Source organism: Diaporthe batatas, assembly GCF_019321695.1.
Source record: "Diaporthe batatas strain CRI 302-4 chromosome Unknown Contig00012, whole genome shotgun sequence".
Lineage (NCBI taxonomy): Eukaryota > Fungi > Ascomycota > Sordariomycetes > Diaporthales > Diaporthaceae > Diaporthe > Diaporthe batatas.
In genome coordinates, this window is record NW_025408559.1 from 1,668,210 (window position 1) to 1,694,375 (window position 26,166).

The 26,166-nt window shown below is 55.5% G+C and overlaps 7 protein-coding genes across 7 annotated transcripts; 1 reads left to right on the forward strand and 6 right to left on the reverse strand.

Moving 5' to 3' along the window:
- Nucleotides 1-173: 173 nt before the first annotated feature.
- KVR01_009826 (uncharacterized protein) lies at nucleotides 174-6,957 on the reverse strand. The gene is made up of 2 exons (XM_044787115.1): nucleotides 1,780-6,957; nucleotides 174-1,708 (listed from the first exon to the last, which is right to left on the reverse strand). The coding sequence occupies exons 1-2, from the start codon at nucleotides 6,517-6,519 to the stop codon at nucleotides 1,604-1,606; spliced, it is 4,845 nt and encodes a 1,614-aa protein (XP_044641074.1). The 5' UTR covers nucleotides 6,520-6,957; the 3' UTR covers nucleotides 174-1,603.
- Nucleotides 6,958-8,524: 1,567 nt separating this feature from the next.
- Nucleotides 8,525-12,775, reverse strand: KVR01_010097 (uncharacterized protein; the record flags this gene model as incomplete). The annotated part of the gene is made up of 5 exons (XM_044791424.1): nucleotides 8,525-9,016; nucleotides 9,078-9,328; nucleotides 9,386-9,632; nucleotides 9,687-12,635; nucleotides 12,695-12,775. 5 exons carry the CDS (start codon nucleotides 12,773-12,775, stop codon nucleotides 8,525-8,527), a joined length of 4,020 nt encoding a protein of 1,339 aa, XP_044641345.1.
- Nucleotides 12,776-13,530: 755 nt separating this feature from the next.
- KVR01_010090 (uncharacterized protein) lies at nucleotides 13,531-14,538 on the reverse strand (the record flags this gene model as incomplete). Its single annotated transcript, XM_044789277.1, has 4 exons — nucleotides 13,531-13,580; nucleotides 13,646-14,102; nucleotides 14,151-14,220; nucleotides 14,288-14,538. The coding sequence occupies 4 exons, from the start codon at nucleotides 14,536-14,538 to the stop codon at nucleotides 13,531-13,533; spliced, it is 828 nt and encodes a 275-aa protein (XP_044641338.1).
- Nucleotides 14,539-14,709: 171 nt separating this feature from the next.
- On the reverse strand, nucleotides 14,710-17,637 carry KVR01_009777 (uncharacterized protein). Its single transcript, XM_044790251.1, has 2 exons — nucleotides 16,276-17,637; nucleotides 14,710-16,203 (listed from the first exon to the last, which is right to left on the reverse strand). The coding sequence occupies exons 1-2, from the start codon at nucleotides 16,496-16,498 to the stop codon at nucleotides 14,828-14,830; spliced, it is 1,599 nt and encodes a 532-aa protein (XP_044641025.1). The 5' UTR covers nucleotides 16,499-17,637; the 3' UTR covers nucleotides 14,710-14,827.
- Nucleotides 17,638-18,178: 541 nt separating this feature from the next.
- Nucleotides 18,179-19,294, forward strand: KVR01_009818 (uncharacterized protein; the record flags this gene model as incomplete). Its single annotated transcript, XM_044790940.1, has 4 exons — nucleotides 18,179-18,358; nucleotides 18,476-18,888; nucleotides 18,958-19,040; nucleotides 19,233-19,294. 4 exons carry the CDS (start codon nucleotides 18,179-18,181, stop codon nucleotides 19,292-19,294), a joined length of 738 nt encoding a protein of 245 aa, XP_044641066.1.
- Nucleotides 19,295-19,369: 75 nt separating this feature from the next.
- On the reverse strand, nucleotides 19,370-23,162 carry KVR01_009931 (mRNA-binding protein RRP12; the record flags this gene model as incomplete). The annotated part of the gene is made up of 2 exons (XM_044790352.1): nucleotides 19,370-23,020; nucleotides 23,094-23,162. 2 exons carry the CDS (start codon nucleotides 23,160-23,162, stop codon nucleotides 19,370-19,372), a joined length of 3,720 nt encoding a protein of 1,239 aa, XP_044641179.1.
- A 394-nt stretch (nucleotides 23,163-23,556) lies between these two features.
- Nucleotides 23,557-26,050, reverse strand: KVR01_009928 (uncharacterized protein). Its single transcript, XM_044787585.1, has 4 exons — nucleotides 25,772-26,050; nucleotides 25,584-25,707; nucleotides 25,203-25,509; nucleotides 23,557-25,138 (listed from the first exon to the last, which is right to left on the reverse strand). The coding sequence occupies exons 1-4, from the start codon at nucleotides 25,802-25,804 to the stop codon at nucleotides 24,712-24,714; spliced, it is 891 nt and encodes a 296-aa protein (XP_044641176.1). The 5' UTR covers nucleotides 25,805-26,050; the 3' UTR covers nucleotides 23,557-24,711.
- Between the last annotated feature and the right edge of the window lie 116 nt (nucleotides 26,051-26,166).

Here is a 26,166-nt window from a genome sequence, read left to right on the forward strand (position 1 = left end):
GTTGCCTTTGCTGAAGTGACTACGGATGTCGCGACTTGCATAGAGTAATGGACTCACCCGGCCGACGGACTATATGCCCGAGTACTGTTTATTTTCTTTGAAGTGCGAATGACACAGCTGGTCAGTGTATGTCTGTCTATATGGCATGGCACTGCACCTGTCTGCTTAGCTGTCGTCGTCCTCGCTCGGCCCGGAGAATCTCTCAACATTTTACATATAAACTCTAACATTGACTGTAACGCACTGCATGTTTCTACGTGCTGTAGGAAGCCACAGAAAAATGCACTCTTCCGCTGGCTTTCGCCGCGTTCCTCGGATGTGTCCGCCCAGCCTGAGCCAAGCTACACATTTGCCTGCACCGCCTCCCCTACCTCTCACTGTGACGCCGGCAAGCAACCTGGAGACAGAGAAGAATTAACCGAGATGAATTCCCCGGAGGGAGGTTAGCGAGCAGGCTCAGAGAAGAAAACCGGAAGTCACATCGTGTCTGCAAAGCCTGACTCCAGCTTTGCCTCCCGCCTCAACCCCCCTCCCCTCCCCCAGGTGTTCTCGGCGGACAGGGCTTTCCGCCGGGCATGTTTCGTTTCCTCGTCGCCCTCGTGCACAAGTTGCATCAGGTGCCCGCCCATAATAATTCATCTCAAATACCACATGGTGTGTGCAAACTTGGCAACAGCCTTGAGATGTCTGCAACCAGCTGGTTCGGCAAAGTTTCCGTCGCCCCACTTGCTTGCCTCGCCCCTTGATATGATCTGATAGTACGAACACGACAGGGTCGTAGATCCGGGGGTGGCTCAAACCTCTCGCCCCTTGAAATGCGAACGCGGGAGGCGGTAATCGCTGGACAGTAAGGAAAGCCTGCCCAGGTGACCGGCAAAATGCCGACGCGTCCGTCCTTGCCGCCGGATGCGCCATACGCCTTGCCCTCGCTGTGCGCCTCTGCCCCTGCGCCCAGCCTGCTTTTGTGTTACGCCTCGACCACCTCTCAAACCTTCGACTGAGAATGGACCTACCTGCCTGGTTGGGCAGCCCCGGGTACCGGTCCCCTGGTGATCTCAAGAACTCTTGGTTCTGCGAGTGGGGGCCAGGGAAAGGGGGAAACCATGGTCGGTCTATGTTTCCAAGGAAGTGGAGGTCAAGGCAAAATCATGCATTGTAACTGGACATGACTCCCCCGGGCACCGATCAAGTATCCATTTCAGCTCCCGTCAACGTCAGGCGGGCCAGATTAAGCTTCTGAAGATCTCGGTTGCACATGTCGCGTCTGTTCGATGTCATCCAAGTTTTCCATGGCAGCCTTCAAACCGTTGGGATGGCCTGCGATATTGTGACAAGATATGAGTTGCCACTGGGCGAACGGTCTCATATCTGCATCATATGGCATTTCCATGTGGTCGGGGATCATCCCATAGATGGAAACTGAAGAGACGATACCTCCCGGTTCTGAGGTTCTGACACTGACACTGACACTGACTGACAATGGCATAACGACGCGTGATATGAGTTGATCCGATTCTAAGCATATGTATCCTCTACTTTTTACGGAAAACCCCAATTCTTGTTAGTCCCACATGCCTGCGCTCGAACTTCCGAACGGTTCAGATCACGCGCTGCCGTTGGCCTTGGAGGCTTCCTCTGCCTCCTCGTCAGCCATGACCGCGTCTCTCGCATCCGTGTACACCGGCGAGATCCCGGTCCAGAGATTGAACTAATACATCATGGGTCAGCTTCAATCGGGTGACTCGGTGAGCGAGCGAGAAGTCAAGCATGTGTACTCACCTGGTGCCAACCCTGGGAAGTGAGTACTTCCAGCCCGGGAATCGTCTGCCAGCCTGCTTCCTCCGCCATCGCCATGACAGCCGTGCGCCGCGGCTTGTAGGCCAGCTCCAGCATTGTCCTCTTCGGCACATTTCTCCCAGTCGCCTCATGGTCAGGGAGGTTGAGCACCTTCGAGACAATGTCGTTCATCCCTGCATCCATCGGCAAGTCGGCGGGGATGGTGCTAACAACCACCCGCGGAAGTGGCCCGGCAAAGTCCTTCTCGTCCGCGCTCGAGAGATGCTGCACTTGGTAGTCACTTGGGAACATTCCGGCCAGTGTCGTGATGCTGGCGGCGTTGCGTGCTACGATGTAGATGGGCGAGTACCCCAGTGAGTGTAGAGCGTAGATGGACGCGCGCGTGGTCCCGCCACTTCCGATCACCACTGCAGGGCCACTTGCGGCAGCCGCGCGGACGCTGCCCACAACTCCTGCTTGGCGGAGTGCGAACACCATGCCCATCCAGTCGGTGTTGTCACCGAGCAGAATCTGCTGGCTACCATCTTCGGACGGGGTGGGAATGATGGTATTCACGGCACCAATAATCTTGGCTGCGTCCGACAACTTGTCGATGTAGTCGATGATGTCGACCTTGAGTGGCCTGGTCACCGAGGCCCCACCAAAGTTGGGGGACCTCACGAGCTCCTTGACATCCGCAACCTGATCTGTTTCGAACCGAGAATAGAAGTGAGGCAGACCATGGGCCTTGAAGAGCGTGTTGTGGAGAGCTGGGGACCTTGACTGGGCGATGGGCTTGCCGAAGAGGTAAAAAGAACGCTCATCCAGCTCCCCAATCAGCGTCAGAGCTTGGCGGATCTCAGCAGCAGACAGCTGGCCTGGCGCAGCCTTGAACGGAAGAGCAGGATGTGAGACGGGGGTCAGGAAGCCGTTCATGATCCGGCTCAGCTTGCCGACAGGTCCCATGTTGATGGCGATGATAGGCGTCTCATGAGCCGCAAGCATTCGTTTCTTGAAGTTCGCCAGGGCGAAATTATCGTCCTGAGCATGCGCCACACCGACCAACTTGATGATGTCGCCAAACTGGAGCGCCCTGTTGTAGTATTGTATCCACGCCCCATTCTTCCAAGACAAGGTGCCTTGAGGATCATGGTGAGAGGCAATAATGCGAGAAGAGCCCTTCCGGCTCAGCACGCCTTGGATAACATCTTCCGGCCATGTCAGCTCCACATCAATGAACTCACATGCCATACGTAGTGCGACATTGTATAGGGCTGCAGCGCCTTCGGAGTCGTCATCCGGGAATTTACCACCTTGACTCTGGGTGCGAACCGTGAAGACAATTGGTATCTTGGCAGCGGCTCGCAGGGAGGCCACTTGAATACCAACAAATTCAGGCGAGTAGTCCTCCAGCAGATCGACCCGCAGTTCAACAGCGTCTGAGCCTGCAACCACCCGAGGAATGAGCTCCAAGGAATCCGACACGTCAGGCACAGTAAGCGAGACGAAGGAGGAGTGCTTTTTGCTCTTCACATTTTCGAAGTGGTCGCTGTGGCCGCACATGACAGAGATGAAGCTCATAAAGTCCGCTGGAGCTTCCCGGACGGCCGAGGAGCCGGCTGGATGAGGACTGTGGTACTTGAAATTGCTACACTCCTCGAACCAGGGCTTGCGCCGCTCGTAAACCCCGCGAATCTGCTCGGTATAGGCCGGCCGCGACTTGTCAATGAGCAGGTAGTCGATCACTTGGTCGGTGTTGCGGTGCACCTGGAGAACGTATCCGCCATTGCTCTTGTAGGAGATCAGCATCTGGCGGGCGTCATCGCTCTCAACAATGCCGCCGCCACAAGAGAAAACGTGACCGTGGGCATGATTCGTCATTACGTCCTTGAGGAGATCCAGCTCTGCCTTTCGGAAGCCCTCCCAGCCCAGATCTCCACGAATCATTTCGGGGATAGTTTGGCCTATCCTCCGCTCCAGCTCCTCGTCGAGGTCGATGAACTTTCTTTTCAACGTCTTCGCCAACCAGCCCCCCGCAGTCGTCTTGCCGGCGCCTCTCATGCCGATCAAGAAGATCGAGCGGTCTGATCGGGGCTTAGGTGCTTTCTCATAGTGCGCGTGTTCCGACGTGGGCTCTTCGCCATTCAGAACGACCTTGAAAGACTCGGACAGAACATCCCACCAGCCAGGCCAAGTCTTTCCCGTGCACTCACGCTCCAGGATGAGTACGGGGCGAGGCGTGACCACGGAGAGCACACTGAAACTCATTGCGACGCGGTGGTCATCGTAACAGTAGATACCATCAACAGGCTCCGTCAGGCTTTGGTAGGGACGGCCAATGACCTCAATGCCGTCCTCGAGCTCGTTGCATTGTACACCGAACTTCGCAAGCTGGTCCTTCATTGCAGCGATGCGATTGCACTCCTTCACCCTCTGGTTGGCGATTCCAGTGATCCTGGTAGTGCCGTCGGCGACAGCAGCTAGAACAGAGGCAGTCAAGAATGCATCCGTCATGGGCTCCATGTCCACGTGTGGGATCGCCTTCAGTTGCCCAATTGGCGGGCCAGTCACCGTTGTCGTGTAGTCCGTCTGCTCCACGGTGGCTCCCATTGCCTCGAGCACCTCTACGGCGAATCGCGAGTCGCCTTGCAACGATTTCGATCCGATGTTTGGGACCATGCAAGTAGTGCCAGTGATGGCGGCGATGGCCAGGGGATAAGTAGCCGAGCTTGCATCGCTCTCGATCTCATACTCTGCAGGGTTTTGGTAGATGCCCTTTGGTATGTGGTAGGTGTTTTCTTCCGTGGCAGATCGTTCGACTTGTACACCAAAAGCAGCCATCATCGACATGGTCATGTCAATGTAGGGCTGCGAAATGGGCTTGCCTCCCACAAGCTTCAGAGTGACTGGGTTCTTGGCGTACGGTGCAGTCATGAGAAGTGATGAGACGTACTGAGAGGAGACGGTGGCTGCAAGCTCAATGACGCCGCCCTCGAAGCCGCCGGCAGCATCAACCTGGACAGGCAAGCTGCCCTCCCGATTGAGATACTTGACCTCGACGCCATTGGCACGCATAGAGTCAACCAATGGCCCGATGGGCCTTTGTTGCATCCGGGCGTTGCCGGTCAAGACCGTGGAAGAAACGGAAGATGGTGAGGCCAACGAAGCCACGCTCGTCAAGAAGCGCGATGCGGTTCCTGCGTTACCGAGATAGAGAGGCTCCTGGCTTGCCTCAAGCTTTCCGCCCTTGCCCTTGACAATGAGGATCTCGCCACCATCCTCCCAAGAGTAGGTGGCTCCGTTCAAAGCCGAGACTGCAGACAGCATGTACTCGACATCATCCGAGCGGAGGAGGTTCTTGATGCGCACTTCGCCCTCACCCAAAGCAGCCAACACCAGCGCCCGGTTCGAGATGCTCTTGGAACCGGGAGGGGTCACACTGATGTTCAGACCCTTCGGAACGCCAGGCGTGACACGGATGGCAGGTGTGAGGACGACACGGATGTTGCGGTCGTCAACCACACTTGCCTTGGGCTCGTAGCATTTGCCGATCTCGGACAGAAGCACGATCTTCTTGTTGGTTCCGTGATTCTTCTTGTCGACGGCCATCTTGTCCAGCAACACGTCCACGGGACACTTCTTTCCGGCCGATAGCCGAACAATCCGCTGGTCCTTGAGCGAGGTGGGCAGCTCGTAACTTGCAATGCACTTGACGAGACGAGCGACGGCGGCGGGGCGCAGGACGCCAAGGAAGCGGGCAAGCTCTGCCTCTTTGACCATGCCGATGGCCACGGCCTCACCGTGGAGGACCTGGGGTGTGAGTATGGCCTCGTAAGCGTGGCCAATGGAATGTCCAAAGTTGAGGATATTCCGCAGGCCTCCTTCCCTCTCGTCGGCAGAGACGACCTCGGCCTTGGTGCGAGCGGATCCAAGCACGATTCTCTTGAGGATATGGCGGATGGGAGCCAAGCGGTTGGTTGCCTTCGACTTGACGGCCTCAAGAATGGTGGGGGCATTCTGCTCGAGGGCTGTAAACTCGGCCTCGTCCCAGATGGCAGCCGTCTTCACAACCTCGGCCATGCCATTTATGAACTCCCGAACAGGCAGGGTCTCTAGGAAGGCCAGGTCAATGTAGATGCGGCTGGGCTGCCAGAAGGCGCCAATCAGGTTCTTGCCCAAGGGAGTGTCAATGGCAGTCTTGCCACCGATGGACGAGTCGACCATGGCGAGCAGAGTGGTGGGGACCTGGACAATCTTGACGCCGCGCATGAAGGTAGCGGCGACGTAACCGATCATGTCGCCAATGACGCCGCCGCCAAGAGCAATGACGACGATGTCCCTTGTGCACCTCTGGGACAGCATCCAGTCCTCAATCTCGGCCTTTGTCTCCCTGCCCTTGGAGCTCTCGCCCGGGGGTATCGCGTAGGTGAGAAGGCGCACATTGCCGGCATTCCTGGAGGCAACGGCGGCTTCGAAGGTCTTCTGGAAGGAAGGCACATAGAGAGGGAACAGGTTGGTGTCGGTGATGAGGACGTAGGTGGCGGAGGGGGTGTTCTCGAGGAGGTCGTGGGCGACGAAGTCGTTCAACAGGCCGTAGTCGATTATGATGTCCTCCTTGCCCAGGATTGGGATCCTCGTGGGGGTGGAGGAGGCGTCTCTTGCGGTGCCGTTCGCGGTGCCATTGACGGTGCCATTGACGGTGCCATTTGCGGTGCCATTCGGGGTGCCATTAACGGCGGCCATTGTGGCGTGGGGGTGGGATCAGCTGCCCGCAGCTTGCTCAGCTCGAGTTCCAGCCGGGCAGGAGAGGGCAAGACGAAGCGGATGAGAGCAGGGAGAGGGAGAGGGAGGGACGGTCAAGGTGAGGAGAGTGACTCCAATTGGGGGCCCGATCACTTCTCAACGGCGTCCAACGGGTGTGGAAGGAAGGGATGGGAGGGGATCTGAGGAAGAGGAGCACAACGGCTCAAGATCACATCAGACGAGTGGACTAACCGGTCTGCCAATGTACTGGGCGGGTACTGGGCAGTTGGGCAGTCTGATGGCTGGCTGGTATGTGCCCACGGTGGCTCAATTGTGTTTGCGGTGACTCCTCAGACACCTTTGCGATGACTCTTGCAGGGCTGTCGGTTGAGTAATACCCCCAGCAACAGCGCAGCTAAATCTCCACCGTGATCGGACGGCCGGCCGGGTTTCTGTGTGGGCAGGACTTTTTTTTTCTTCCTTCTAGCCTTGCATGATGCAGGGGTCGCTAGCGCTACTCCGTACCGGAGGGTAGTCCCCCACTTGCCAAATCTGTCTGTCGCCTGTCGACCGACCTATTAACCGTGCCCGCGGCCTGGGCAATTATATGTACCAAGTAGCCTTGCCTCGATGTCTGAGTATATATCATGTCACTTGTACGGATTCAATGTGTGAATTTGCACAGATGCCCCATCCGTCCTCACCACCACCCAAGTTTTATTTTCAATGCGTGCGTTCTCGGCAGCACAGTGTAACCTACCCTCCTTGAGCCTGCATGCGACACGCCACTCACCAGTCGGCAGCAGCAGCGAACTTGTCCCGGCCCGAGCTACCAATACCACTCTCCACCCACCCATATATCTGGCCATCCCTTGCACTGCTACAGTTCCCTCTTAGAACCGCTACTGCAGGCACAGACGGGCAGCATGCGGGACGAGTTGGGCGGGCTAGGTACTCAGCAATCCCATGCGCTCTGCAACAAAACCTTTGCCCGTCCGTACTTGAGATGCCCAGCAATCACTCGCGCTGTCGAGCAGGTCCGATATACGCCCCCCATAGACTTACTCTGTACATAGTACAACTCTCTCTTGCCCTGGCCTATGAATTGAGTGCGAACTTCGTTGTCCCACCTATTCTGCAGACCATGACTCAAATGCGACATCTGGATCGCAACCAGATCCCACGGCTCTGGTAACACTGCCTAATCGTCCATCCTCGTCATACAATTTACCACCGTCGCTGCCCCACCCAATATATTCTTGATTTGAACCGTGTCTTGAATCAGAGCCCTCATACAACTGTAGCATGGCATTAGCCGAGTTGGCAATCCTCCCGTTACCCTACAATTTAAGAGGGCCACGGTCGGGCAGTCGTCGAATCTGTAATCAAAAAGACCACAGCTGGGAAATGGCAGATTTATAAAGTTGACCCTTTACCAAGACGCACATCCTTATTAGGGGCATCTCAGATAAGGTGTCTATACTGCGGCATGATCTTTGCCTTTACTCAGATCTATCTGTTCCTGATCGCGCCTACACCGCGACGGACAGTATGACTGGGTGCGGGACCCGACCAACCATCTGGGTTTATGCATAATCTCATAGGCACAACAGAGTCACAGGCGGCTTGCTACATTACGGAGGAATAGACTTATTTCGCTTGTCCAGGTATCTCGATGAACCACTTGAAAGATGTAGATAATCAAACAGTGTGTAAAAATTTAGGAACAGATCCTCCCGAGGTCGTGCCCAGGTAGGCGAGCTCGAGACACCGGTCAAGGGTGGGAAATAGTTCCTTTCCCTGGAGCGATTCAGCTTTGTCGTACCGCAGATGTTACTCAATCCCCTGCCTCGTATTTCTTTGATTTGCTGACGCGTTTCGTTATACCAAACTCCCTCCCGTACGACCATGCCGCTTGATGTGCCTCTTCCCCCAACGAGAGCAATGTGACCATGATACTCCTCCAGCCCTCCCCACACAAAACAAGCAAACACTCTCAGCTCGCCTAGAACCCAAAGCTGTCCAACAATGAACCCGCATCTGGTTCCTCAAACATTGTTGGCGGCGGCTGCGGCCTCTTCTTCTCCCCCGTAGGTGATAGCAAGCCTCCCATGTTCATTTCCCCCGGTCCGTTGCCAGATATTGGCGACACCGGTAGGTCCTGCACGACCAGCGAGCTACGACGCTTGAGCATCTTCAGCGGGTTGACCTCTCCACCGAGCTCCGGCTTCAGGCTTGCCCCGGGCAGGAGGAACTCCCAGTTGCGGACCAGGTCTAGGCCGAGCAGGTCGCAGCCCATGCGGTCGTAAAGCCTGGCGTTGTGTAGCACAAACTGCCACTCTACCTTTGGCGTCACCTTGGACGCGCCACGCAGGGTCTGGAGCGTCTTCTGCCGCAGCTGGGCATACAGCACTATTAGGGCTGGGTCGTCTGTCAGGAAGAGCTTCGAGTTTAGATTCGGCGTGATAGGTGTCTCGACCAGTGTATACACAGGCGTCTGCACCGCTGGTTAGCAAAGTGATGCCATGTCTCGTCTAACGGAACGGAGGTGTACTCACAATGAGAGCGCGCACCGCCATGTCCCTGCGGTGGAGCATCCAAAACGCCCATGATGCCAGCCAGCGGTTGCCTTCTTGAGCGGCGATGTTCAGCACCTCCTCTTCCAGCAGCTTGCGCAGCACTGGACCTTGGTCACCCTCGTACACCCGAGTGATAGCGATGGCAAGCTGCAGATCCTTGAGCTGGTTCAGGCAGACGTTCACGGCGTCCTGCAGTCTGTCGGCGAGTAGGAAGAAGGCCGCACTATATTCTGTGGAGTATGTTAGCTGAACAGGAGCAGGGCCAGAAATGCGGGAGGATCACTCACCAAACCGCCGCTTGCTAAGTAGCGCATAGGCATTCTTTAGCGCTGAAGTCCTCCACTTTGGATCATCAAAGTTGTTCGCAAGCAGCCTTTGCGTGCCGGCTTGCTCTCGGTTCCAAGACGCCATGCGCCACAGACCCTGGAGTACCGTTTTCTTTCGCAATGCCAGGTAATAGAGGCTGCAGTCCACGGGGTTCTTCACCTCGTTCTTGGTGTACTCGTTGCGAGCAATCACCTCGAATTGTGCTTTCTGTTGCGGGACGTCAGCGAGTTGAAACTTGTGCTGCTGCGAAGGCCAACTTACCACTGCCGCATTGTCTGTGAGCCACATGAACATGCCACTCTCCCGAGCATGTTCCCAAAGAAGACCTCCTTGGTGTTGCCGCGCAACAAAGTCAGTCAGCATATCCTGGCTGGTAGAATGGTATGCCCAGTTGATTTCTCTCCACGACATAGTTACTTCGTTGGTCCGTCGTTTCCGGAGGCTATGTTGTCTGTAGTATATCATGAACCTCGCGCCATTCTCATCCATTGATCGACGGTGTTTCTCTACCATGCCAATACACTCAATCATGTCCACAAGCTGAATCTGCTCATGACTTGACATTTGAGGCAAGGCGATATTCATGAGCTTCTCATTGATGGTTTGAGCCACGTCCTCGCTGAATACTTCATCGTCATCGTCCGGTATTGTGCGGTCGCCAAAATAAGAGCGCGTCTCCTTCCCTGGCGTGAACGCTGCCCTTGATTTGTCGATATAGAACTCGTCTAAATCCAGCCCCAGGTAGTCATCGAACTCATCCCCTTCAACCCAAAACTTGAGTGTCTTGTAGAGTGCCATGAGGATCCGCTGTACAGCCACAACTTTTCCAGCGAGCATGCATTGACTGAGGAACTGTGGGTGGAACACCGGAAGGGGACCATTCAGTCGCTGAACAACGTCAAACAGATCCCATTTGCGATCTTTTGTATGCGGGAGGGCCACATCTTTGACAAGTGAATGGGAGGCATCGAATTTGCGGTCATTCACGAAGAGTTGGTTGCCGGCCCCAATGACGAGGTTCCCATCACCCAGCCAGGTTGAGTCGCCAATGGGGTGGGGTGTGAAATCTCGAATGTTGACTTCTCGCACCGGGGCCCACGCCGGACCCTTGTTCAGGTAGTCAAACCGCATCTGGGCAAGTAGTAGCACACGAGATGGAAATCCGACAGCAAGGATGGATTGGAGGTCCGGCGTCGATGTCCAATCCAAGTCCTGAATCGCGTTTTGTGCCTCGAACTGCTGATTGTATTCGAGCTGCGCACCGCGGATGTCCCAGATTGTGACAGAACTCCTACTGGAGTTGACCAATGCTGCCTTCTTCATGGTGCTGCCACTAGCGAGCGCGGGTTCTGAGATACCTGTTTCCATCGAAGCGGTCGACAGCCAGTCCACTTTGTCATCACCCACTCGAGCCGTCCAGAACTCGACGCGGCCAGTATGCGTGTAAGAAATTGCCACATCGCGTGCAAAAACGTCAAGAAATCCTTGTACCATGGGTGCAGAACCTGCTGGGTCCACGGGGAGAACATAGGACAGATTACCAGCGTCCTTGAGTTCGAACCTGTGGAATTCCTGAATTGATGGAGACTGGTGACCATTTGCACCGCCGTTAGTTTTGACTCCGTTTGTTGCGGACAAATCATAAGCGGGGAGTTTGATTTCCCACACTAAGCCCTTCTTTTCCGAAGTAATGGTGCCAATGTGCACCACAGTCGATTGCTCAGCAGTTCTTCTGGGGAGGACCAGCAGACACAGGGGCTTTCCGGATATTTTGTAGGCGATCTCAGCAAGCAGGGACGGAGCGAGTTGCCTACAATCCCAGACGGCCAATCTGTCGTGGTGTAGGAAGACAACGAAACGACCCTTTCGTATGACTGCTATACGGTGAATGTGGTCCTTTGAAGATATTGTGCTCTGCCGTGCGAGCTTTGTCTTTTCGGTGTAGAGGGGATGCTTCCACACGATGGCCTCTCCTCCACTAGTCCTTGAGACCACCGACCTGCCACTGTAGTTTCGGACTGTCTTCGCAATAGCAGCCGAATGGCCTGTCCATACGCATCTGGGCCTTATCCGGCCCTTGTCCACAATGGGGTCGAGGAGACGCGGGGAGTTGGCCTCGTAGATGGCAATCCTGCCATCGAAAAAATGGAACAGGAAATTCAAATGCCCGTCATGTTTGTTGCAGTACGCATGTATTTCGACGTGTGACGAGGCTGCTGGAGAGGCGTCTCTGAGGAAAGCGAACTCGCTCGAAGATATATCCACCACGAGTGGAACAATATTTGGCTCATCTGGCTTTGAAATCAAGCGCGACTTGGGCCATACGTTCTCCATCGCCCAGGCAGACATTTTCCCGTGCCCATCGAAAGTGATGCAAATCTCAGGGTTTCGGTTAGCAAGCTCCACAGCATTGACCAGCGGCCCATCTCCTTTGCCATACTCAGAAGGCCCCTCCTGCACCGCCGTCTCGGTCGCGGCTGAGAAATCCCTCCCGTGAACAATTACAGCCCATCGAAGACTTGGTCCAGCCGCGGAGGCAGCAAGATCAACCTTTCCCCAAAGCTGCAACTTCTGATGGCTGTGATTGTCCGAGCCAGTCCAAATGCGAAGCACATTGTCGACGCAAAAGGTATAGAGAACATTGTCCACGGTCTGGTCAATGTGATGGGGCTTGCGCCACTGTAGGCTCGTAACGGCGAGCGGATGGGACAGGTACATGAAGTCGAAACGAACTTCGTCCGACACGTAACTGAGCCGCCGCCATACTTTCACAAGCCGGTCGTGATATCCCATCGAGGCAGCATAAGCCGAGTCGTAAGACAGTTCTGCGTATTTGACAGGACTCGCTAGACTCTTGCGCCAGGTGCAGGCTAGTTCGGGGGTTGTCTGATGTAATGTCACAGCGGATCGAGACACGAGTATTTCCTCGGAGCCTCCCCATGACAGGGTCATTGCGTGTTGCGCGCCATCGTGTGTTTGCTCGTCGTCAACGTTCGGGGAGAATGATGTCTCCAGCCCCCATTTCAACACGCCGTCTTCGTGTGCGAACGGTCTGTATATCCGAACAGTACGGTCGGTGCACACGGCTATCTTTCCGGAAGACTCGTCTAATGCGACCGCCTCGAGGTGTGTTTCGTCGTCATCGTAGATGGTCTGCAGGAGGGTTTCGTGGTCGGACAGGATTGCAATAGCATTGCCGCTTATGTACGCCTGGAGGAATCTTTTAGCACATTAGGTAAGAATTGCGAGGGCGGAGACCGTCCACCCACGATGATGCGCCTCGATTTCCAGAAGCCAGTAGCTAGAGCTTGAAGCCTGGCTTCTGGCTTTCCTGGTAGGACCACCTTCATGCTACCAGGGCCGCGCGACGTGAGCAAACATAGCAGAGACAGACGGACAAGTATTGGAAAAGGAGAAACCGCGAGTCGGCAAAATCCGGGGCACTTCTCCTCTTCCTAGAAGGGACCTGCAACAAAAGAGTGAGGAGAAATGCAGACCGAAACCCGCGATAACGATGATGTTGTAGTCTAACGAGGATCTGACTTGGAGCTCAGAACAGCTCGCGTCATCCAACGGGTTGCACCTGACAGGACAGGGATAGGCTGGCACTGAAGTCACCTGTGCAGGGACCCACTAGGGGACTTACAGGGGTCGTTTATAGGCTCGGCCGCCCGAAAGACCCGTGGTACTGCATACCCGTCATCACGCCAGGCATTATCTATACGTGGAAGGGGTTATACCACAGCATGTCATTGCTGTACTGAAACACTGCAGCTATGGCTTCAAAATTTGTGAGGGGTGATGGGGGATTTCTCTTCTGAGAAAGACGCGATTTCGCGGTCGTCTTCAGAATTGCCAACGACCACCAAGAGCCAGTTTGTGGAAGCTCTCATTGACCGTCTTCAGATCTGCGTCGTCCTGGACCAGATGCTTGGCCTATTGACTTATCCGGCGAGGCTCGTAGACCATCTCCGAGTCGGCAATTCGACCTCTGATGAGATCTCTAGCGAGCTAGCCCCATCTTTCTGCAAGGCGTCGACGCCCCGGCGGCTCTTGGAAGACGAGGCTCCCCGTGGCGGGGTACCAATATCCTCTGGCGTTGGCATCACGACTTTGGGAAGACATTGATGTTGCCGTTGTCATCATACTTGGCCTCTGTTCCGGATGCTTAGCGCCAAACCTCCGCAAATGCTCGATGCGTACAACGTGGAGTCACTCACTGAAAAAGGTGTAGCTTAGCGTGACGGTCTCGATGCCCTTCATGTTCAGGTCCGTCAACATGTCCGGATCTAGGTAGAAGAAGACAGGCATGTCCACCGTCTCGCCCGCGTTAAGCCTCTGCTCCTCAAAGCAGAAGCATTGGATCTTGCTGAAGTACGGCGCCACCTGCGCTGGCGTCACGCTGTACGTTGCCACGCCTATTATATCCTTGTCGCTCGTGTTCGTTGCGGTGTAAAAGGCGAGGGCTGTCTCGCCTGGGAGGACTCGCACCTCGCGCTGCTGTGGTGTGAACTTCCAGGGCAGGACGTCGGACACGGACGCATTGAAGGTGACGCGGAGGCGCTTGGCACCCTCGACGGGTACAAGTCGTGATGCAAGGTCTTCCTCGGAGCCGGATCCGCCACCGTGGCCCGGTGCGCGGACGGGTTGTCCACCCCAACCGGTGGTTTGGCAGATCTTTTGAGATCAGCTTTGGCTTCAGCGGCGGCGGGAGACACGACTCACCATCTTGTACATGGGCACCGATCCGTAGGAAAGCGCCACTGTGCCCAGGATGATGCTCAGCGTGTAGAACCTGTGGGACACATCCTCGATGTTAGCACCAAGTCTCTGTCCTCGCGCCGGATCCAGCGATCGCGCACATTGTTGTCCGATTCCTCCGCCTGTACACCTCACGTGCCTGCTCCATGCTCGGCGAGATGTGAGGGGCCCTTGCCCTGGGCGCGGTGTTTTTGGCTTCGGTCGCATAGTTGCGCAGAAGCTGTCGGCAGCTCGAGATCGGCAGGTCAGATGCAGGTCGAGCTCGGGGACCGGCACAAGCTGGGCGCGACAGCGCCGCGGCCAAGCTTCGAAGCTTCCATGTTGCACCTCGGAAGCTGGACATTGTTGTCATAACATGGTTGGGTTGCGGTTTGCAAAGTGGTACGGTTCGCAGGCTGGACGAGATCCATTACAGCGTGATGCTGCCCCGAACCCTGGGCGCCGGGCGCGGGGACCCCTAGCACGTCTGAGCAAGGATGTGATCAATGGGTGGGTGTAAGTACTGCCCACTTACATTAATACATAATAACAGACACGACGAACAATGCCGTCTTTATACCCTTGGCTGCAACATTGTGCATCTGGTGCCTATCTATGGCCAAGAATACATGCCCAGCTGAATAATCCATGATCGTTCATCATTACTGTCCCTTGAACTTCCCCAAATGCCCGTTGATGTGACCTACAGCCTTCTTCTCAATAGAGTTCAACGTTGCCACAATCCGCTCCAATGGCAACACCACAAACACGTGTATCAACAAGATGACCAGCCTCACAAAATGATCCGTCAGCCCATGTACTGGCGCCCTGCCTCGGCTGTATGTTGAATCGACGAATTCAAAGGGTAGCCGGGCACCGAGGTGGTCCTTAGCTACCCGCAACCCACTGCTAAATCCATCCTCGTGGAATCCGTACTTGGTCCACGCTCCCGCGTAACTGATTCCCCGCCGGTTCTGGATTTTTGTAAGTAGGGCCTGCGCACGTACCGACTCTCCGTTGTAGAGAGGGTGCGTGTACTCATAGCGGCCTTGAACGGTCTTCGGATCTGGCTCATGTAGAGGATTAAGGGTAACAAGGACGTCGCCGAAAGTCGAGGGAGGAATATGCTGCAGGATATTCATATTATAGGTGAGTGAGACCTGGTCGATGTTGGATTTTCCTGACCAGGGAGATGACAGGGTCATGTAGTTCCAGCTTGACCAGGCCTTGCGAGAGGCAGGCATGTGCGTGAGATCAGAATGGAGGACGGCCGTATTTTTGGACGTCTTAAACTTGCTCATGATGGATCTCTCTTCGGCGGTTGCGGTGTCCTTGATGATCTCATAAGCCTGGTCGCCGTGTGTTGCAAGGATAACATGGTCGTAAACTTCACTTTTCCCGTCATGCAAGTGAATCCTCACTCGGCCATCTCCCTCGTTCGTAACTGACTTCACGGGTGTGTTCAGGAATAAATGGTTGGGTGGGAAACCCTTCATCACAGCATCGATATAGCTCTGGGAGCCCTCTTTGATAGTGAGCCACGCAGGTCGAGTAGCTATCGTAGACAGCAGGTGATGGTTCCAGAGGAAGCGCACTAGAGTGACGGCAGGAAACTCCAGTGTGCATTTATCGGGGCTCGTGCTCCATACCGCAGCGGTCATGGGGATGAGGTAGTCGTCACGGAAAGCATCCGAATAGCCCTCCCTTGAGAGGTATTCCCCAATAGTCTCCTCGACCTTGGCCAATTTTGGTGTGTGCCTGCCATTGCCGTAACCGTTACCGGTACCGTTGACGTGGTATGCTGTAGTGCGTTGCTCGTCATCCTCCGCTAGCAGATCCAGAGCAAACTGATTGAAGCGGACAATGTCGAATATCATGCGCCACATCCTGGGAGAGAAGATGTGCCTCCTCTGGGTAAAGACAGAGTCCAGACTGGTTCCAGCCCATTCAAAGAGACCATGATCGCGGGAGACACCAAAAGTCATTTCCGTCGGCTCAGTCTGCACGTCAACCTTGCTAAGGAAATTAATGAAGTTTGCTGTTCCGAACGCTATCAGTCTCGACTGCGCAGCTCGGAGGGAAGTGACGGACGCAAGGACTAAGAACTCACGATATGTCGCCGTATTCATCACAATGAAACCAGTATCAACCGCCGTCCTATATTTCCCCCGAGTCCACGGCACGGTGTTCGTGTGGCCGCCGAGGCGCTCGGCGGCCTCATACACGTAGACATCGTGGGGCGTGCGGTTGAGGGCCCAAAGAGCTGCTATGCCGGCACAGCCGCTGCCCACAATGGCCACCTTCTTCCTAGAGACTGAGTTAGGCCGGCTCATGGGAGATGACTGCGACGAATGTGAATGGTGCTATGTCCGGATTTGAAGTTCGGTCTCAGCCCCCGCAGACCTAGAGCCTACCCGACGGCTACAGTTCAGGTGCTGGACGGGGGATTCGTCACGAGACTCTGCAGATTGGGTGGCATTCCAGTGCAACCAGCCGAACACAAGGGAAGTTGTGGTGGTTGCGGCGGAAAGAGCTGACCGGGATTCCCAGCTTAGCAACGACATACGCATGAAGAGACAAGAGTCAAGTCATGACGCACACGGGACTGCTCTGCAAGTAGGAGTGCGGACGCCGTTTTATCGAGGCGAGAACAGCTCAGGGAACAGCGTCCTGGCGTGTTGCAAGTTGCCGCCATGACGCTACTTTCTTAGTCAAGCTCCTCGAGCTGGGCCGATGAGAGCTGAACGTGCGGGAAACAGTTGGGGAGGGGCATGTGAGACGGCTGGCAACTTACTCTGCAGCCATGTTTGCACCTAGTGGCGTATGGAGTTGGCTCGGCACTTGGACCTGTATGTATGCATGTATGTATGCAGAACAAGGCCAATGGAGAGTCGAGACGAATCCTACTGGTCACAGAAGCAAATGTGCACTTGCTTCAAGAGCAGATGACCGGAGACGCATGTGGCATGTGAGAGGCGAAGAAGAAACGGTATTTAAGAGTCCGAGGAATCCACCAAGTCTATGAGGTAGTCTACCAAGGGAGATGGATGAAACGGGAGCCAGAATGTGGCTGGTCAACACGGTCTCTCGGAGCCGGGCGAACCGGGGTCGTAGCGGACAAGGGCGAGCGACAGAAGCGACCGCGACGCCTCCCACGCTGGACTGAGCTGAGCAACGCACGTGGCTGCGCCAGCACCCGCCGCCTGTCCAAGTACGGAGTAGACAGGCCTGTTGACAATCACTGTCTAAGGTACTGACTGCAGAACCTGCCTAGTCCTAGAGCACATAATCTGGTCTGGCAGCCGCAGAGCTTGATGCCAAAGACATGTCGAGACCCAACGGGAATGAATACTCAAGGAAGAGTGAGCATATTCAATTCTTAGGAGCGCCGAATTTTAATATGCCCGGATTATTTCAACTCGACATTCATCACTGTGTCCCGAAGAACGCGAACGTCGAGCCTTATTTCTGCACCGGGGGAATCAACTTTGAAGAGAAAAGAAGAGAAGAGAAACGGAAATGGAAGACTCGACCAGGCCTGATATAGCATTTTTTCCTTGGACAGTAGTTTCCCATCTCATTGGCTGAGACTCGACCAGCCTGCCCCACTTGGCGAGATGCATCCAACCGTCACGTACCCAGGTACCCCGGTACCCAGACCCTTACCCTCGAGGGTCACTCACCAATGAACCACCCCTGAGCGTACCTTCCGGGCACGGGCGGTGCACTGCTGACGCACTTCCCAGACCGGGACCCCAACCGACAACGAGGCGATAGTCTAAGGCGCAACACCCGTTTTCGACAACCATCTAACCAAGGCAGAGAGTCGCCTGCCCACTGCATCATCAACCCTCATAATCAAGAACCCGATAATTCGCTCGCCACCCTCAGTCTTTAACGATACGATACCCTGCGCATCGCTTCCCCCCACACTGCCTCACGGCCAAGAGATAGGCTCGCCGCGCCCTTCCGCTTCCGCTTCCGCACTCGCCGCCGTTTCTGCTCCATCAATCATGTCGAATCCTCTCGACACCGACGCCGGGTCAGAGCTCTTCGAGAGCTACTCTGCCGAGTTCAGGCTCGTGCAGGCCGACCTGCAACAGAAGCTGGACCAGATACCAGAGCTGAGCGGTGAGCCGCGCAAGGCCGCCATCAGCCAGGCCGAGCGGGCACTCGAGGAGGCAGAAGAACTGGTCAGTGGCCGTCCCCATCGAGCCCGAGTCCCTGGGTTTTCGCCATGAACAGACACACAGACAAGCAGATACGCAAGTAGGATGACAAGCTGACATATCGTCTCTTAAAAATCGCAGCTCGGACAGATGCAGCTCGAAAAGCAAAACATACCCACCTCGGCCCGCACAAAGGCGAACCAGCGCTTCCGCGACATGCAGACGACCATCGACCAGTCCCAACGGAAGCTGCGGACCCTTGCCGAGGACCGGTCCGCCCTGTTCGGGAGCCGCGAGCGCTACTCGGACGACCCCAACGACGTGCAGCTCGAGCAGCGCCAGCAGCTGCTGCGTGGCTCCGACAGGCTCGACCGTAGCACCCAGCGCCTCAAGGCCTCCCAGAGGCTGGCCAACGAGACCGAGGCCATCGGCGCCTCCACCCTCGCCGACCTACACCGCCAGCGCGAGACCATCCAGCATACTAACGACACCCTGCTGGACTCGGAGGGCTACGTCGACCGGAGCGTCAAGACGCTGAGGGGGATGGCGCGTAGGTACTGTGGCACTCCTACACACCCCTTTCTGGATCGGGGTTCCTCAGCATGCTAACGATGGATCTGCAGGATGGCTACAAATCGGGTGATCACAATCGCCATCATCACGATTCTGGTTCTTTTGATTGTCGCGGTGATTTTCAGCAAGTTTCGTTAAGCGAGCGAGCGGGTTTACAAGCTGCCTGGCTGGGCATAAATGGCTAGGTCGAGGCGTTCCATAAAGGCGTTGCGTGGTACAGTGAGGTTGTATTGATGATTTTCAATGTAAATGCAAACAATAGCTGTGAGGATGCAGCCGGACTGTAGCAGTATCGGAATGAACAAGGATATGACTTTTGATTCAGATATCTCACAGAACGCCGGTACTTGTAAAGCAGCTTGCCATGGCGACATCAGGCAGTCCTAGATCATAAAGAGTAGGAAGGTCGCCTTTGTGCTTTATGTGGCGGGCCTGATACCCCAAGGAAGGGGATATGGTCGTTCACCTGCGCCCCCCCCTGGGCTTCATCACCCTGCCGTTTGAGGGCGGGCCACGCCGCTTGTCTTCGCCTAGTCCTCTTCGCCCTGCCGCGATGCCCTTGCCAGACCTGTTCCCACGGGCATGAGCACCTCCACGTTGCGGCTTGCCGTTGCCCTTGCTTATCTTTGACTTGATAGCAACCGCATCATTCTCATCGACATCCATGCCATCCTCATCGTCATTATCATCCTGGCCCTTCTTGTTCGACCACTTGAGCTTGCCCCGCAGGCCTTTCTTCGGGGCGTCCTTGCCCTTGAGCGCGGAGACGTAAGCGTTGATGCCGCTCTCCCCGGCCGGGCCGGCATCGATATCCATCTCGTCATCACCCGCATTCTCCTCGCCGAGGATGAGCTTGCCGTCGAGGTCAACCTTTGCCCTCGACTTGTTCGGACCGCGCATCTTGACTGGTTTCGTCGACGAGATGCTGGCCAATGCCCCGCGGTCGAGCAGATCAAGCGGCTCGTCCTCGTCCTCAACGATGTAGGCCTTGCCCTTCTGCTGCTTGCCCTCCTTCCCCCTAGTTGCCGGCTCGTCATCAGAGTCGTCTGACTCGGCCTCATCCTCACTACTGCTGTAAAGAGCCTTATCAAACTCGCTGTCGAAGGTCCTCCTGCCTCGCTTTGGCCCGTCAGCCTCCTCGCCATCTTCCTTGGCGGCATCCTTCTGCCTCTTGCTCCGTTCCTTCGTCTTGCGAATGTTGTTGACGAGCTTTCGGTCTTCTTCTGGGCAGTTCTTGTTCACACCCTCAAATCCAAATCTGCGGATCATCCTCTCAAGAATGTGCTTGACCTTTGCACGGAAGTGACCCTTGTGTTCGTGACTCCAGACCATGAGGTTAGGAATAAGTGTGCCCAGTCTTGGCTCCACTAGTTCCTTGGGAAGGCTGATGACACATACTTTCACGAACCCAAGGACACTCTTGACTATCTCACGGTTGTTCGACGTCAAGAACAAGTCCATAGTTTGTACAATCTCGGCGAGGGTCTCGGGGCTCAAAGACTCCTTGAAGTCGTAGAGAATGCGACTGATTGCGGTGATGGAGGCGGATATCATGTGCGGCGTGCTACCAGCAAGGCCGGCGCTCACCATGGTGAAAAACTCCTCGATGTTCGCGGTTGCCGATGGGGCGTCATTGGGCATGTGAGGAACCTTGCTGTTGTCGATAGTTGCACCGGTGGCTGACTCCATCTTCTTCCCCAAAAGGATTAAAAGCTCAAAGGCTGTTGATCGCGCCCGTTCGTTTTGCTCTTTGCATCCAATCACGACCTCAGAAAGAACCGCCGGGATGAAGTGCAGCGAGTCGTTTGGAATAAACGGGACCATAGCAGACATCGCTGCCAACCGTTCTCGGCGGGCCGGAGCAGAGCACTTCTCCCCACTGGACAGTATCAAGGCCTGCAGCTCGGCTTGTCGCTCCTGCAAAGCAGTCCTCCCAATATCGGACTCCGCCAGGCGAGGAATAAGCTTGTAGGCTTTCTTCTGTAGCTGTGGGTCGTTGTCTTTCATAATGACGACTGAGGATATCTCGAACAGCGCTGCAAAACTTTCCCTGGGTAGATAAATAGACATTGTGATGACGAGGTCCATGAGAGTGTGGGTGGTGGCGGGCATCTTGTCGTTCCCTCCTTTCTTTCCCTCTTTTTCCGTCTTGGAAGCTGCCTCTTGCAATGAGGACGCCAGCATTTTGCAGACTCGGTCAAATGTCTCCATGAGCTCGGCCGCTGGCGTTATACTCAAGTAAGCATTGATGGTCTGGAGGATCGAACCGCGTGAGTGCGGCAATGTTTGTCCGTAGACGTTGAACAAGACCGCCAGGAAGTTGCCAGCCAAAGTGCCCATGTACTCGAGGTTCTTTCGCGCCTGCTGTTTGGTCACACGACTTTGGAGGATAAGATCATCTTCTTCCTCAACCGACGCAATCGCTTGGTTCGACTCAACAAGTGCCCTGAGGCCCTTGCAGATATCGAGGCGGAGCTCCACCTTTTGATAAAGAAGGTTAGCTAGTAATTCGGCAAAAGACTGGTCGAAGGCATCGCAGAGATCGAGAGGCAGGTCACAATAACCCGGCAGGATAGACCAGATCTGATGGACCACGGTTTCGAAGATCTTGATCTCCATGGTCTTCTCCGAACCCCCATGATCCAACACCCTCTGGAACATCAGCTCACTCAGGGGTACAAGTTCGGAACGGAAGTGCGCAAGTTTCGTGTTTGCCGTGTAGTCTCTGAGCAGGGGCAGCAACCAAGCCCTGCCAGCCTGCCCCTTTGTCGGTTTGGCCAAGTTCAGTGGGAGGATTTCGAGAACCGCATCGGGTCCCATTGCCCTGATAGCCTTGCCGAGCACCTCATCGGCTTCCTGCTTGTTGGCGAAAGAGTCGCTTCCTCTCATGTCCCCCACAATCTTCGTCACGTTGAGGAGGTAAGGGTGGGCCCTCCATCGAAGGCAGTCGAACATTGCTCCTACGACCTTGAAGGTCTCTGCCCATGCTGCTTGGTATTTGACGCGGAAAAGGCCTTCTACCACTTTGACGACCTTTTCCAGCGTCTTCTCGTCGTAGACAGAGGGATCTAATATGACCTGATTCGGTATGCAGGTTGCAAGGAACGACACCAGGCACTCGGATGCCGAAATCCGAATATTTTCTGACGATGACTCAAGGAATGAGGAGATTAATGAAAACAGCTCTGGGAGTTTCATGAAAGTGTCTTCCGGCTCGATTTGGGCGGAGACCTCGTAGCCTCGCGACAGTATGGCTATCCACGATGGGAGGAGTTGTGTGTCGTCCGACGCGGGGCGCAGCTCGGAGATAATCTCGAGCAATCGGGGTAGTTTTGCCGAAGCCACTTCGTCCGCGGCCATTCCTTCGAATATCATGTCGAATATCTCAAAAATAGCCATGGTCATGTGCTCGTTTCCAGTCCGGGCAATGCCGATGAGGAGCTCGCACAAGGCCTCTATCTTCTTGCTCGGCCAACCTCCACTTCCGCTCGCAATGGTCTTAATCAGCTGAAGAGCATGGATTGTGACTGGATCCTGGCTCTTATCGCCGGCCTTCTTGTTCTTGCGCGAGCGGGTCGCGCTTTCTGCCAGCTCGGTCAGGCTCATCATGGCTGCCTCAGCGCACATGTCGGCTGCGGGGTGGTCAAGAGACGGTGTAGGCGGAGGGTTCTTGAGAACATTTCTGAGGGCTTCTTGCGCTCGCTTTCGGACCTTGGGACGTGGGTCAAGTGAGAGGTTCAGAAGACCCGAGACGGCACTTCGAGGGCCCATTTCTGAGACGGTGAGCTCCCATGATGCCGAGTCCTGCGCCAACAGGAGGGACTCTAAGCATCCAATCGATGGCCTGAGAAGAGGTGCATCTGCTTCAGGTTGTGATACGACAGGGGCGAGGAGTTGCAGGATCTGGGTGAACCTGGCGCGGAGGAGAGGTTGTGGGGCGAAGGGCGTGACGACGTCGAGGAGGTATACAATTGCTGTCGCGAGGTCTTTCTTCTGGCCGCCTGGAGGGGTTTGACCAAGAAGTGCAAGAAGAGCCGCAAAATACGCTGTTGGCGTGGGCTCGGAGTTTTGCTCTTTCAGAGTCGACTCGACTGCTCGCAAGATAACGGATGTCTGAAGAAGTACAAGTTAGTTTTCCACGTAGTTATGCGCGAGGAGGACTGGGCCCAATTGTAGGTGAACTGACCTGCTGCTGGCTTTGCAGATTCGGAGACCGAATCTTGTCAAGCTTCTCGGCCAGACCTGGGGCAGACATCGTGATTCTTAGCCAGGAAACTGAGGACGGTCTGATGTTGCGAACCCTCACTGTTGCGCCGCGGGACTCAAAAGCCCCAGAAAGTTTTTGGCGGTGGGGCCTTATCCACGATAAGCTTGACAGGGTTCTGCCAGGTCCGCCCGGAAAAGGTAGGCGGAGACGGCTGGGCGGTAACCAAGCAAGCGTCGGTGCTCCGTACCCAGGTACCTAGGTAGGCTAACAAGGCTGTCGCCGACGGAACTTCAACTATAATTTACACCTGCTTTTGCACCCTAACATTTGGGAGATATACTACTTGGACGCTGCCAGATTCAACAGCAGGCCATCCCAATACCGGAGAGCTGATAGAAACTTCCTTGCAAGGCCATTTATTAGATACCTAAGCACCTGGGTAGCCAGGTAGCGTGGAACAATACCAGTGTAAGTGGCACGGTCTCTCTCATCGCACCAGGCAGCAGGAGCTGCTGCCTACACAGGACAGATGACTCCTTTTACACACTTCTTAGGCGCGCAGTGGACAGTTAGGTGGTGAGAAACCGTCCGCAGTCAGCCATGAGCGGCAGAATCCCAGGCCCCTGAATATAAATATCGGGCTCCCTCGCCCTTTTCCTCCCTCCCCCTTCTCCTCTTTCCTCCCCAGCTCTCTTTGCCATTATGGCTTAGATCAAGTGTAGTATCTGTTCTTCTCAGTTTAATCCCTGAGATTGCTCCAATGGGGCATGATCACGATTATACTCATTTTTGGCAAACCTGGTGGTCGGTCCTCTGAGCTTGCTCATGGCCGACCTCCACTGTGTCCTCGGTATCACACTGTCTCCGAGTGACGCGAACCACCCCTTTTCACTGCTAGCGTGGGCTTGCCCGCGCTGTGGAGAAGAAGGAAGCTCCATCTGCTATGACTGTGCTGTTACAGCCGCTGGTTCCTGGAGTCGGTACTGGGGCATTTGCTCTGCATGCATCGTTGATCATTGGTGCTGAACGAAATGCAGCACATACAAATGAGATCAAGGCGTTGGGTTAGTCAGGCTTCAGCCGTCCACCCTAGAGCTGCTGTAGGATTCGGCTGTCTATCTGCAAGTCTGGAAGCATAGAATGCTAGCTCCAAAATTCCACACCATTTCGAAAGGGTGACCTGAAGATTGCGGCCCAAGGCACATGCCCGTATGATGTTGCCAGAGTAGAGCTTATGGTATCTCCCACACAATCTGTCTCGATGAATATCCATGTGAAGCCACATCGGTCAATCCTCAGGTCATGGCGAAGTCGCTGGCCACGGCCATACTCACATGATCTGTCTGCATGAAGCTAATACCAGGTCACTGTAGCTGCCCGGACGGCTCCAAATAGATTGTATATTGGCGTGGAGTGTATACCTCGCATGGAGTCCACAGGGACTGTTTATGCCCAGTGATATGAACACGGGTGGCAACCTGCCTAACAACTGAGTGAACGTCTGTAATGCTGCAATCCTAACGCCTCGACAGCAAAAGAAAGGGAATCAAGTAAAGGAAAGGTCAAAATCCCCCCACAAGCCCTGTCTGGCCAAAATCTAAGAGAACTCGTCCTCTTCGCCTTCGGCGCCTTGCTGGATATTGCCCTTCACTCTGAGCAGTAAGGTAGTCTTCCACTTATCGAGCTTACTCATCTGGTCGTAGGCGTAGAGCTTGTCGGCGAAGCCCTCCGAGTCGCCGTTCTCGATGGTGCCGATTACGTCCACCAGCAGCTGGTGCTCGCGCTGCGTGCCGAAGGCGGGGTCCATGTCGCGGTACTTCTCGAGCGCCCGGTTGGTGCCGATCAGGTCGCCGGTGGCGAGGTGGCAGATGCCCGCCTTGAGGAAATACTCCTTGACGCTGTAGCGCATCAGGTTATTGTTGATGGACTGCGCCGCCACCTTCTCGTAGTTCTCGATCGCCTTGTGGTAGTCGCCGTCGAGGGCGGCAAGGTCGGCAACCTTCAGGTAAAGCTTGTTCGCGAGGCTGCAGTCAAGTCTCAGTCAGTGTGTCCCTCGGACGCCCCTGTTAGAAAAAGCGTTCCACGTACGCAGCAGCTCCATCGCTCTCATACCACCCAGCAGCGGCCTCGTACGCCTCGAGGGCCCGCTTCATGTCGCCCAGTTGGTTCTCGAACAGGTCGCCCAGGTTCTCCTTGTGTGACGCCGCCCTCCGGAAGTTGCCTTTGGTACAGTACTGGTTGATAGAGAAGTCTAGACACCGAGCCGCATCCTCGGGGTTGTCCTGTCGGTAGACCTTGAACGCATCGACGTATGTGTTGGCGGCGTCGTCTGGATCCTTCAGGTTGTTGAGCTGGACTTGCGCAGCCTTCTCAAATGCTTGCCCTGCTTCTCGGTCTGGACGACAGTTAGCTCCCGCCCGCCCGCCGTGAACCTCAGACTGGTAGGGGCGCCCAGGCGGAAGAACTCACTGTTTTTCTGCATCCGGTATGCGTTTGCAGCCTGGTTGTACAGGTCGGCGGCATCCTGATACTTGCCCTCCTTGTTGCCAAAGAAGCCGAAGCCTCCAGATGCGCTGGAGAGTAGCTTGTCTGCCTTTACGGAGGGTGGTTAGCTTCGGAGGCGCCTCCCCGATTTGTTGCGACAAAGGCCAGCTCACCTTTTGCAGCAATGCCCGAGGATCCTGCGCCATTGTCGCAGAGTGTGTTCAGAGGTCTGCCGTCGGGATGAGGGGTTGTATGGGACTGGCGGGGAATCAGAAGACGCTGTGGGCTCGGTATCAGAAAGGTGGATGAGCTCGGTAGTCGTATGGGAGCGGCTGTCTTGGATAGGATGCAGGAATGTGGTCTAAGAAAAGTATACAGGGTGACGGTCTATCTATCTTGGGGACAGAGTGGGTTGGTCGTTGGCTGGCCGTGAAGCTCAGGTATGACGCCGCACCACGGCCGCAGCGCATCAGATGGGTGGGGTGCTCCGCCTCCTGAAGTAGCTGTACCTCTTCTCTTGGCTGCGCTGCACCCCCGTTCCATGGCACAGGTACGTCCCTGGTTCCGG

Excerpts from the sequence above, each read along its gene's own strand:
- KVR01_009826 (XM_044787115.1), bottom strand. The coding sequence starts at position 6,519 with ATGGCCGCCGTTAATGGCACCCCGAATGGCACCGCAAATGGCACCGTC. Across the intron at positions 1,709-1,779 it reads CTTCCCAGGGTTGGCACCAG|TTCAATCTCTGGACCGGGAT; the intron begins GTGAGTACACAT and ends ATGATGTATTAG.
- KVR01_009777 (XM_044790251.1), bottom strand. The coding sequence starts at position 16,498 with ATGAGCCGGCCTAACTCAGTCTCTAGGAAGAAGGTGGCCATTGTGGGC. Across the intron at positions 16,204-16,275 it reads GATGAATACGGCGACATATC|CAAACTTCATTAATTTCCTT; the intron begins GTGAGTTCTTAG and ends CGTTCGGAACAG.
- KVR01_009928 (XM_044787585.1), bottom strand. The coding sequence starts at position 25,804 with ATGGCGCAGGATCCTCGGGCATTGCTGCAAAAG. Across the intron at positions 25,708-25,771 it reads CTCGGGCATTGCTGCAAAAG|GCAGACAAGCTACTCTCCAG; the intron begins GTGAGCTGGCCT and ends CCCTCCGTAAAG. Across the intron at positions 25,510-25,583 it reads ATACCGGATGCAGAAAAACA|ACCGAGAAGCAGGGCAAGCA; the intron begins GTGAGTTCTTCC and ends ACTGTCGTCCAG.